The sequence below is a fragment of the Brachyistius frenatus genome, unplaced genomic scaffold, assembly GCF_029030835.1.
Source record: "Brachyistius frenatus isolate BFR_SWC_R1_liver_20210118 unplaced genomic scaffold, ASM2903083v1 Contig_315, whole genome shotgun sequence".
NCBI classification, from domain to species: Eukaryota; Metazoa; Chordata; class Actinopteri; family Embiotocidae; genus Brachyistius; species Brachyistius frenatus.
Window position 1 is genome coordinate 55,001 of NW_027210914.1, and position 12,086 is coordinate 67,086.

The 12,086-nt window shown below is 44.1% G+C and overlaps 2 protein-coding genes across 3 annotated transcripts; one reads left to right on the forward strand and one right to left on the reverse strand.

Annotated features, from left to right (window-relative positions):
- Window positions 1-288: 288 nt before the first annotated feature.
- Window positions 289-8,186, reverse strand: ap4m1 (adaptor related protein complex 4 subunit mu 1). Of its 2 annotated transcripts, none has more exons than XM_069723096.1 (16): window positions 7,861-8,186; window positions 7,312-7,370; window positions 7,086-7,171; window positions 6,756-6,862; window positions 6,198-6,294; window positions 5,809-5,919; window positions 5,563-5,640; window positions 5,413-5,475; window positions 5,030-5,096; window positions 4,528-4,581; window positions 4,075-4,181; window positions 3,671-3,762; window positions 3,392-3,436; window positions 2,969-3,019; window positions 1,233-1,350; window positions 289-642 (listed from the first exon to the last, which is right to left on the reverse strand). In XM_069723096.1, the coding sequence occupies exons 2-16, from the start codon at window positions 7,367-7,369 to the stop codon at window positions 451-453; spliced, it is 1,326 nt and encodes a 441-aa protein (XP_069579197.1). In that variant the 5' UTR covers window position 7,370; window positions 7,861-8,186; the 3' UTR covers window positions 289-450. The 2 variants fall into 2 exon arrangements, with proteins under 2 accessions (XP_069579197.1, XP_069579196.1); XM_069723095.1 differs by having other exon boundaries at window positions 7,312-7,373.
- A 633-nt stretch (window positions 8,187-8,819) lies between these two features.
- On the forward strand, window positions 8,820-11,522 carry LOC138635541 (RNA-binding motif protein, X-linked 2-like). Its single transcript, XM_069723072.1, has 6 exons — window positions 8,820-8,955; window positions 9,345-9,460; window positions 9,907-9,958; window positions 10,030-10,159; window positions 10,419-10,602; window positions 10,684-11,522. Exons 1-6 carry the CDS (start codon window positions 8,873-8,875, stop codon window positions 11,094-11,096), a joined length of 978 nt encoding a protein of 325 aa, XP_069579173.1. The 5' UTR covers window positions 8,820-8,872; the 3' UTR covers window positions 11,097-11,522.
- Window positions 11,523-12,086: the final 564 nt, after the last annotated feature.

Genomic DNA, 12,086 nt, shown 5'->3' on the forward strand with positions numbered 1-12,086 from the left:
GCGGAGTCATTCTCACTGCCTGCATCTTCATCATCTTCATCATCGAAACCAGCGAGCGTCCTGCTCAGAGGAGACGGCAGGTTTCCACAGCAGAGCAGTGAGGTGAACTTTTAAAACCAAACAAAAACAGAATCAGAAGTCCTGAAACAGAAGAGGAACTGATCGCTGAGCAGAAGTCATCCCGCTGAGTCAGCAGTTCGAAGTGACTTTATTCTCAACTACATTTGAGATCTCAGAGCTGAAGCTGCTCATATGATAAATATTCCAAACAGAAAACATGACATCACATCAGTAGGAAATGTGTCCTGACATTTATTTACAAACAATCACAAGAAGGCAGCTCAATGTAAACAAAACAACATCCACAGGTACTTTATTCTGCGCAGTCAGGTGTCCCACGTTGCTGCATGCTGAAACTCAGGCGTCTCCGATCCGGACGTTAATAAAAGCTCATATCCGGAGGGTGTAGGAGTCTGAGTGGGTGACGTATCGGACCCAGCGCTGCGACGGGCCGGGCTGGACGGGCGTCAGACGCAGGAAGCGGATCTGCAGCCCCGTGGCGGTGAACTTGGGCAGCTCGAAGCTCAGACCGACCGGGCCAACCTCCAGCATGGAGGCTGAGCTGAGACCGGGGACCTCCAGCTGGAACCAGAACCACAAGAGAGGGGATGTCCAACTTTTTTAGTTTTTTGTGATCAAAAATATTAGATTTTTCGGCTGCAGAGTTTAAAGGTTTTTCTTCCTGTAAACTTGTGGGATTCTTCAAAAACAGCTGGTTGAGGATTCAAATTGAATAATTTTGTCTGATTAAAATCAGGCTGCACATTACAGGAAGACACAAAGGCTACATCTGCTGTCAAAATAAGAGCTTTAAATGCTTTTTAAAACAAAGTTGAGTCTTTTACAGCTGGAAGTGTTGAGAAAACACATTAACATATTCCTCATTCCCATCATTAGACCACATTTCCCACAAACCCCGTCACTTCCTGTTGTGTGGTTTGTTTTGATGAGCTGCTGAGTTTTACTTTTGTTGCTGAAGCAGGTTTTATTTTGAAAGGTTCATTTGGTACTTTCAACAGAACTTCTAGTGAAGACGTGTTGTGTAAGATGCTGCAGGTTACAGGATGTTTGTGTGTAACTGCGGTATGAAATGTTAGAAACGTGGCTGACGTGTTCATGACCGTAGAAACAGGAAGTCCTGAGTGTGTGTGTTGAAGACGACGCTGAGTCACCCTGAAGAGGGCGGACAGCTGCGTCCCTCCGGTGAAGCGCGGGATCGTCCACACGACGGCTCGGTTCTGAGGCTGCAGCTCGGCGCTCTGATCCGGACTGCTGAGCTCCTGAGACAGACTGAACCGACAGATACAGATACAGATACAGATATATAGATGTAGATACAGATACAGATATAGATGTAGATATAGATAGATACAGATGTATAGATGTAGATACAGATACAGATATAGATGTAGATATAGATAGATACAGATATATAGATGTAGATACAGATATAGATAGATACAGATGTAGATACAGATACAGATGTAGATATAGATAGATACAGATGTATAGATGTAGATACAGATACAGATATAGATGTAGATATAGATAGATACAGATGTATAGATGTAGATACAGATACAGATATAGATGTAGATATAGATAGATACAGATGTATAGATGTAGATACAGATACAGATATAGATGTAGATATAGATAGATACAGATATATAGATGTAGATACAGATATAGATAGATACAGATGTAGATATAGATAGATACAGATGTAGATATAGATACAGATATAGATAGATACAGATGTAGATATAGATACAGATGTAGATATAGATAGATACAGATATAGATACAGATACAGATGTAGATATAGATGTAGATATAGATGTAGATATAGATACAGATATAGATACAGATACAGATGTAGATATAGATAGATACAGATGTAGATATAGATACAGATGTAGATATAGATAGATACAGATATAGATACAGATATAGATGTAGATATAGATACAGATGTAGATATAGATGTAGATATAGATACAGATACAGATGTAGATATAGATAGATACAGATGTAGATATAGATACAGATGTAGATATAGATAGATATAGATATAGATACAGACGTAGATATAGATATAGATACAGATGTAGATGTAGATACAGATGTAGATACAGATGTAGATATAGATACAGATGTAGATATAGATAGATGTAGATACAGATGTAGATATAGATATAGATGTAGATGTAGCTATAGATACAGATGTAGATATAGGTGTAGATATAGATATATATGTAGATACACACACATATATATATATATATATATATATATATATATATATATATATATATATAGATGTAGATATAGATAGATATAGATACACATATATATATATATAGATGTAGATATAGATACAGATGTAGATGTAGATACAGATGTAGATGTTGATGTAGATGTAGATGTTGATGTAGATGTAGATATAGATAGATATAGATATAGATACAGATGTAGATATAGATAGATATAGATGTAGATATAGATAGATGTACTTCACACTCCTCACACAGGTGAGAGGCAGCAGGTGACCTGTGAGGCGTTCAGGGTCGTCGGGGTTCACGTGTCCCTGCTCTACAGAGATGAGGAGCAGAGACGCTCTCAGACAGGATTTGAAAGATGTGATAGATTTGATAGATAATCCTGACGAAGCTTTCAGCTGATGAACCTTCATGTTCCACCACACTGATCTCAACACCGAGGACACCGTGAACACAGAGGACACCGAGGACACAGGGGACACCATGAACACAGAGGACACAGAGGACACCGTGAACAGAGGACACCGAGGACACCGTGAACACAGAGGACACCGAGGACACAGAAGACACCATGAACGGGTCGGAGCGGGTCAGACAAACACAACATTTGAATGGGAGCGTCTCACCTCACAGAGCCTTTAGGGACAGGAACTGTGGTGCTGACGTTGATGGCAGCGCTGCACACACACACACACACACACACACACACACACACACACACACACACACACACACACACACACACACAATGACATAATCATCATCATCATTACTGCACTGACAACAACAATAACATCATCACCATCATTATTTTATTCATCCTCATCATCCCTGTCATCCACTAATCCTAAGGACAGACAGAAGGAAGGAATGAAGGAAGGAAGGAATGAAGGAAGTAAGGAAGGACAGTTGACTTCACGTGAACAGAAATATTCTCAGTAAAATTGTAAACAGTTGAAACGGGTTCTAAAACTAAACAAAAGTCTGTAAATAAAGTAAATAAAGTCTGATGAGATGATTTAACTCCTGCAGATGAAATAAGGACCGACCTCTTTGGTGGCAGATCACAGCGCAGCTTCATGTACATGAGCAGCCTACAGAAAGGAAAAACATCAGCTGAGTCATGTTCTGATCACATGATACTGATCAATAATACATAAATTAACTTCATACAGAACTTTTCTAAACAAATTCACACGAGTTTTATCTTGAAAAATCATCCACTAACATTAGACAGAGAAATAACTAATAAAGAAGTGAGTTTCAAAGCAAAAGGAGAAGAGGAGCAGTGAGGCTGCTGTGTGGTGACGTGTCAAATGTCCTCTCACCGTCCTCCGCTGTCCCTCTCCACCGTCGGGAAGAGACGGAAAGGAGGCGCTGAAGGAAGGTCGTCACTCAGCTGGTACTGCATCACTGTTTGCTGCAACACGAGGTGAGGAGGAGGATGAGGAGGTGGAGGAGAGATAAGATGAGATAAAATGAGATTAGATGATGGGAGAGGAGAGGAGAGGAGATGAGATAGGGTGAGATAGGGTGAGGTAGGGTGAGGTAGGGTGAGATAGGGTGAGGTGGTAGGGTGAGGAGGTGGTAGGGTGAGGTAGAGTGAGGTAGGGTGAGGTAGGGTGAGATAGGGTGAGGTAGGGTGAGATAGGGTGAGGTAGGGTGAGGTAGGGTGAGATAGGGTTAGATAGGGTGAGATAGGGTGAGGTGGGGTGAGGTGGGGTGAGGTCACCTCTCCCTGACTGGGACACAGTCGGAGGATGCGGTTGCTGTCGAACTCGTCCAGTCGGACCGCCTGGTGGAAGCTGCACTCATCAACCCTCACAGCTGCTCCATAACCTGGAGGAGGACAAAGACATGAGACATGAGGACTCGTTCTGCAGGGACCTTTGACACCTGATGCAAAGGTTTGTTTACATATATGTGTAGCTGTGTGTAGCTGTGTGTGTGGCTGTGTGTAGTGTTGTGTGTAGATGTGTGTAGATGTGTGTAGTTGGGTGTAGTTGGGTGTAAGTGTGTGTAAGTGTGTGTGTAGGTGTGTGTAAGTGTGTGTAAGTGTGTGCAGTTGTGTGTAGATGTGTGTAAGTGTGTGCAGTTGTGTGTAGATGTGTGTAGGTGTGTGTAGGTGTGTGTAGTTGTGTGTAAGTGTGTGTAGGTGTGTGTAGTTGTGTGTAGTTGTGTGTACCTCTCAGCTGAGACTTTCCGATGCTGAACTCTTCGTTCAGTCCGATCCGCATCTCTGAAGGATGACAGCTGTTAGAGACACTTCAGACATGTCTGGACCTGTGAGGACCAGACTGATCCAACAGGTCTAAGTCTAGTCCAGGTCTAGTGCAGTTCCAGTTCCAGGTCCAGGTCAGGTCCAGGTCCAGTCCAGTTCCAGTTCAGATTCCAGTTCCAGGTCAGGTCAGGTCCAGGTCCAGTCCAGTTCCAGTTCAGATTCCAGTTCCAGGTCAGGTCAGGTCCAGGTCCAGTCCAGTTCCAGTTCAGATTCCAGTTCCAGGTCAGGTCCAGGTCCAGGTCCAGGTCTGGTCCAGTTCCAGTTCCAGTTCCAGGTCAGGTCAGGTCAGGTCAGGTCAGGTCAGGTCAGGTCAGGTCAGGTCAGGTCAGGTCCAGGTCCAGTGCAGGTCCAGGTTTCAGGACCATGGAGACTCTTCCTGTTTTCTTTGGGAGGTTTTAAATCTCACCTGAGCAGCTCGGCATGTAACACTTCACTCTGATCTCTCCTTCCACATCAGCCTTCATCACAAGTCCCTGTAGGACAGACCACAACTTTATTCTGCTGTTGGACTCTGGAGGACCGGGTTCTAATAAACCAGGAGGACCGGTTCTAATAAAACAGGAGGACCGGTTCTAATAAAACAGGAGGACCGGTTCTAATAAAACAGGAGGACCGGTTCTAATAAAACAGGAGGACCGGTTCTAATAAAACAGGAGGACCGATTCCAATAAAACAGGAGGACTGGTTCTAATAAAACAGGAGGACCGGGTTGTAATAAAACAGGAGGACCAGAACCAGAATCCTCCTCGGTAACATGTCTGTTATGGAGCCGTCATGCTGATGACTCACGTTGGAGCCGATGACCACCGACATCCTCTCGATCACGTCCACAAATATCTCGCTCCGCCCTCCCTGGAAAAAACACACGGGGAGTCAGACTATTTACTGGAACGGGTCCCGCTGGGATCAGACTATTTACTACTAATAATTAAGTGTTACCTGCTCTCTGCTGGACTGGATCGGCCTGCTGGCTGCAGAACTCGGAGCCACTTTACTCTGCTGGGTCTCTGCTCCGAACTGACAACAACAACAACAACAACATTAGAGTAAACACAAACAGCAGCGGTCCACTTCTACAGGAACACAGTCACATCTGCATGAGGAGCATTGTTCTGTTCACACAGCAGGAACTACAGTCAGGTCAGGGTGTTGTTGTTGGTGTTGTTGTTGTTTGTGTCTCTGTACCAGTCCCACGTTGCTGAGGTCAAACAGGCTGAACGGTCGGGACGAAACAGCTTCAGTCTGGATGAAATTCTTCAGGACGTCAGAGGACGTCGTCTGGATGTAACCGTAGTCCTGCAAAGGCAGACAGACAGACAGACAGATAAACAGACAGACAGATAAACAGACAGACAGACAGACAGACAGATAAACAGACAGACAGATAAACAGACAGACAGACAGACAGAGATATAAACAATGAGACTAACAAGAAGCTAATATCTGGTTGATCGACGATGTTTGACACAATTATGATAATTGTTATGTTTAATCAGATACAATTCTGTGTTCCCGCCACTAAAACACTGATCCAATACCATCAGCTGCCACGAGGGGGCAGCAGGGAGACTCACCACCACTTCGTCCAGCAGCTCGTAGATGAGGGCAAAGTTCATCTGCACAGACTTCTCCGACAGGCTACCACAGTAATCTTTAACCAGAGCTGTCAGCCTGGAACACAGGTGATGTCACAGATCCAACAGAACCGTCACAGATCCAACAGAAAGTAGAAGGTTCTGGATTACAGCTATCAGAGGAGGCTGATATCAGCCCAGTGGAACCAGAACCAGTACATTCATCTGATCTGTTACTGGTGCACACGTTACTGGTGAACACGTTACTGGTGCACACGTTACTGGTGAACACGTTACTGGTGAACACGTTACTGGTGCACAAGTTACTGGTGCACATGTTACTGGTGCACACGTTACTGGTGCACACGTTACTGGTGAACACGTTACTGGTGCACAAGTTACTGGTGCACATGTTACTGGTGCACACGTTACTGGTGCACACGTTACTGGTGCACACGTTACTGGTGCACACATTACTCGAGAACACTTTAATCGCGGACACGTTACTTGAGAACATGTGAACACGGAGGATCTTTCAGGTTCCCGAAGACCACCGACCTGTTCAGGAACTCGATGGCAGTGAACGGTGAAGCGTCGGCCGTCGTCGCGGCGACCCAGTAGAGTCCTCCCTGCCGGACGTGGACGAAGTGAAGATCTTTGTGACTCTGAACACAACACAGGACAGACGATGCGTTTGAGGTCCTGCTGTCGTCCAGGAGAACTGTTACCGTTAACGGTCATGCATGAAAGTCAATCACAAGTTTCTCAGTTTCAAACTATGAAAGACGTTAAATATGAGGAATTTAGAAAATAAATGTAAAACTGAGTTCAGAGACAGTGAAACTGCAGGTGAACGACGACGAACACACACGGATATCGTAGGGTTACCATGGCGACCGGAGGCTGGTCTCCGGTCAGTGCTGTGACCTTCTCGTAGAAAACGCTGACGACGTCACCGCCTGCTTCTCCGCGGACTGACGCCGAGGTCAAGGTTGACTTTCATACAGACGAGAACAGAGACAAACAGGAAGTGAAACAGAACTGGCAGGATTTTTTTTCTTCTGCAGAAACAAAACGGGTGTGAGCAGAGTGTGTTGGAGCTCTGAGAGGATACAGTCTTTGGAGAGGAGGTGGTCGCCCTTCGACGACAGGATGAACACCTGAGAGATCATCCTGCTGAAACACAAGAAGAGACGGTTGAGTGGTTGAAACGTCACTGCAGTACACTGTATGGTGTTTCATAGTCAATCACTATTTAAGATCAACATGCTCTGTTTTTTAGTTTGGGAACAGCTTCCATCAAAGTCCACTCAAATGTCATGAACGCCAGTCCTTCATCCTGCAGTCACCATGGTAACTGCAGTTTATCAGCTTCACTTCCCGGAGATGTTCCAGCTGAGATTAGGACAGTGGCATCACTTTAAAACCAGCTGTGATCAGCAAAGTCTCCTTCATCTAATGCCGAATTTATTTCCAGTTGCAGTCAAATCACAGGAATTATTGAACGTGTCTTTAACACGCTAACTTGACGTGAAAACTAGTAAAAATACTTTAAATGGACTGAAATTGTGAGCGAGTTCAGCCTCCAAGTCTGAGCAGAGAAATGAGCATTTAACGCACATATAATGAAGCTGTCATCGATAACAATCACGTCTTTACTTACCTGCAGGAGGAGAGCAGTACAACGGATGCAAAGCACTGAAAGTGTTGGTCTATTTTTCTATTTTGTTACAAAAGCCATGAAAGTAAGTTGAAGCAAATTTAGTTGTAATGGTAGCATGGCTAACTCGGCTAACTGGACGTTAAAATGAGCTAATTTAGCACGTTTAAACTTTTAAGGCAGAAAAAATTAGGACGAGCTGCTCATCATTGACCAAGAGAAATGAACTCAAAGCATTAGAAGCTTTAATTAAAAGTACATAGTTTGTTAATAATTTGATCTACCGGCCTCCGTAACTGACAGGCTCGTGTTTACAACCCGGGTCAGTAGTGAGCTGGTGACGTCACAGCGCCGCCTGCTGGCCGGGCGGTGACGTCACAGCGCCGCCTGCTGGCCGGGCGGTAACGTTTCTGTACTCAACGGAAATACAGAAGATTTTACACACTAATTAGCTGCTAAACAGCTCTGCGGTCATTCTGTTAATATACAGCTGCATACATATTAATAACGTCACCCGTTTAGCTGTATAGTCACGTCAATGAGCGTGTAGTAACGACATCCAAACATTAGGCGGCAGAAGAGGCGGGAAGTCAAACGGAAGTGATTAACGTCGTGAGGGCGACAGTTTCCGCCACAGCATCGGTGTCTGTTCCAACTTGTTCATCATGAAGTAAGTAAATCTTCTCGGATTAAACGAGTCACGTGTTTTTATGTTGACTGATCGGAATTTATTCGTTTTCTGATGTACGCTAACATGCTAGCTGGTGCTAGCAGCCTCTGACAGTTTAACTGTTTTCTTTTATCGGCCAGTCGACGTCGTTCATTAATCATGAACTCTGACGTCAGTGTGAACACGGAGCAGCTGTTGACACCGATCAGAGTACATTTACATTAACATTATTGCTTTCCTGCTTCGCGGCCACTTTAAACGGAAGAGCCTCGTTTTTCTGTCCGTTTCCGGCGGATTCAGTTTAAAACTGCAGAAGAAGTCTTCAATCTTTACGTTTCACCGGAGATGTTCAGTTTTAGTCTTCCGACACACACAAAACCTAAAACAGCGTTCTGCCTCCACAAGTCTGAAACAAACTCCCAGAAAATGTCTGTTGTTTCCCATCGAAGCCTTTTTATACTTCCTCATGTTTCTCTTATTTATTCCAGAAAGGAAGAACTACGTTGTAGAAATATAAACCATGTTTGTGACCCGTGGCGTCCCTCAGGGTTCAACACTCGGGCCGCTTTGTTTTAACTTGTAAATACTTCCTCTCTGCTGAATCTTCCAGAACTCGTAACAGCTTCGCTGATGAGACAGAACAAAACATTCTGAGTTAAATAATAAAGCAGCTCAAGAATGAAACCCTGAATATCTCGTAATTAAATGATACCGTAGGTTCCGGGAGGGAACCGGGTCCCTTTATACAGAACTGTATGTGTTGATAAACTGCAGAGGAACATCGGTTCTGATGAAACGTTCCGTCGTGTGTTTTCAGTCCGCTGACGAAGGTGAAGTTGATCAACGAGCTGAACGAGCGCGAGGCCGACCTCGGGATCAACGACTCGGTTTCCTGGCACACCGAGTACAAAGAGAGCGCCTGGATCTTCATCGGTGAGTTTGACTGGCTGACCGGGTTCCACCGGGTTCTACTGAAGGTTCCATCAGAATGCGGAGGAGGAGTCCAGCAGGTCTACCTGTTAGTACCATCTGACCTCTGCAGCTCATCCAGAATACAGCAGCTCCACTTTAACCTCCTAGATTCACTCACACTACTCCGCTCCTCCTCCTCCTCTCCTCCTCTTCTTCCTCCTCCCTCTCCTCTTCCTCATCCTCCACTCCTCCTCTTCTTCTTCCTCTTCCTCCTCCTACGTGACTTCTTTCTAACAAAAAGAAAAAAGTGTTAATAAAGAATACGTAGCGATCTTGAAACCTCGGCGACGGTGGTACAGATAAAGAACTGAACACCAGGTCCGTCCACAGACGATGGAAAACTAAAACTACCGTCCGGAGAGTCGAGTCGGTACTTCGTCCGTCTGACCGCTGTTTGTCTCCTGCAGGAGGTTTTCCGTACGAGCTGACCGAAGGCGACCTCATCTGCGTCTTCTCCCAGTACGTAATGTTATCGTCGCTCATTAAAAACACGTCAGACATACGTACGAACAATCTTTATTTCACGTCAGGTATGGAGAGATCGTCAACATCAACCTGGTGAGAGACAAGAAGACGGGAAAGTCCAAAGGATTTTGCTTCGTCTGCTACGAAGACCAGAGGAGTACTGTCCTCGCTGTGGACAACTTCAATGGCATCAAGGTGAGACGACACGCAACACTGCCCCCTACAGGCAGAGTCAGGAACTACAGGAACACTGTCCTCTACAGGCAGAGTCAGGAACTACAGGAACACTGTCCTCTACAGGCAGAGACAGGAACTACAGGAACACTGTCCTCTACAGGCAGAGACAGGAACTACAGGAACACTGTCCTCTACAGGCAGAGACAGGACCTACAGATTAATTTAATTTCCGATATTTCCTTGAGTGATTCGTAGTTTGTTTTCTTTTTCCCGTCAGATTAAAGGTCGGACGATTCGAGTGGACCACGTTAAAGACTACCGTCCGCCCAAAGACCACGAGGACATCGACGATGTCACGAAGCATCTGAGGGAGGACGGCTGCGCTCCTAAACCTCCCGACTCCTCCTCTTCCTCAGAGGAAGACAAGCAGTACACCATACCGATGAAGAAGCCCAAAAAAGGTGAGGTCACTTCCTGTTGTCTTACATCACACCTGAGGCCAGATGAGATGGACCTTTTATTTTACGTCTCTTTGATCTCAGACAAGAAAGAGAAGAAGAAGAAGAAGAAAGAGAAGAAAGAGAAGAAGGAAAAGAAGAAGGCTGAGAAGGAGAGGAGTAGCCGGGCGGCCTCTTCCTCACCTCCTCCTCCTCCTCCTCCTCCTGCCGCTGCCTTCAGGGTCAAAGAGGAGAAGGAGGACAACGCCTACGACAAGTACAACCAGAGGGGGGCGCCGCCTGGAGGACAGCACAACGGACAGAGGGCGAGAGACAATGAGAGACTCCGGGGAGAGGAGGAGAGGAGACGAGAGACGGACAGGGATGAAGACAGGAGGAGGACTCAGGACAGGGAGATGGACAGGAGGAGAGAGACGGGCAGAGAGACAGACAGACAACACAGCGATAGAAGACGAGAGATGGACAGACGGAGAGACAGAGACTATGATGGGAGATAAAAAAAACGACAGAAGAAGAGACGAGAGACAAACGAAGAAGACGGGGATGGGAGACATTTTTATACAATAAATGTTGAAATTAAAATATAAATATAAAAGCTGAGATAAAAAATAACAGATAATTAAATCAATAAATAAAAGGTATTGATTGATGTTTTTTGTTTTAATTTCAGCTAATATTATTTTTACGTATCATTCCAGCGTTATGAATTAGTTGTTTTTGTCGCCACCAGGTGGCAGCAGCCGTCATTACACAACACGGTTTAATTTGTTGCAGTGAAACTGGATTTTGGTCGTTTTCTGACTTTTACGTAAATGTTTCGTGCGACTTCGTTGAGGCTACATTTGGTGTTTTTCCTCGATGAAGCCTGACTTTTATTAAGTTTGTAGTTTCAATGAGTTTTCTAATAAAAATCATGAAACGTCTTCACGTGTGACATCATTGTTTATTATTTAAAAATGAACCGAAACTAAAATGTCAGAATAATTAACAACTTACCAGTTAAAAATACGTCAAACTACACGTCTAAAGGTGCTGCTGTTGTTTTGTTAATAATAAGTCTTAAAAAAAAAAAAAATCGCTGAACATCAGGAATATTTAAGAGTAAAATGTTTTTACAAAATAATGAGTTTTCAGTTGTTTCTCTTTAAATATTAAGAATAAATCTAGTTTGGTAAATTCATGTGGAAACAGCTGCAGAAATGGCTTTAATTATTACAGAATAAAAAGAAAAGGAATATTGTATTGTTTTTGTCAGTTTTTATTCTCGAGAATTGATTTTATTGTTTTTTAAGCAAAAATGTACTTAAAATGTTGTGTTGAGTGATTAACAGAAAACCTGAAATTAATATGAATACGTCTGCCAGTAATTTTTGTCTTCATAATCTATTGATCGTTTAGCGTTTAAAACAGTGAAATATTCATCGTAATCCCCGGAGCACAAATGAACGTGTTCGGTTTGTTTTGTTTAGCTAGGTCAAAACTTCAAA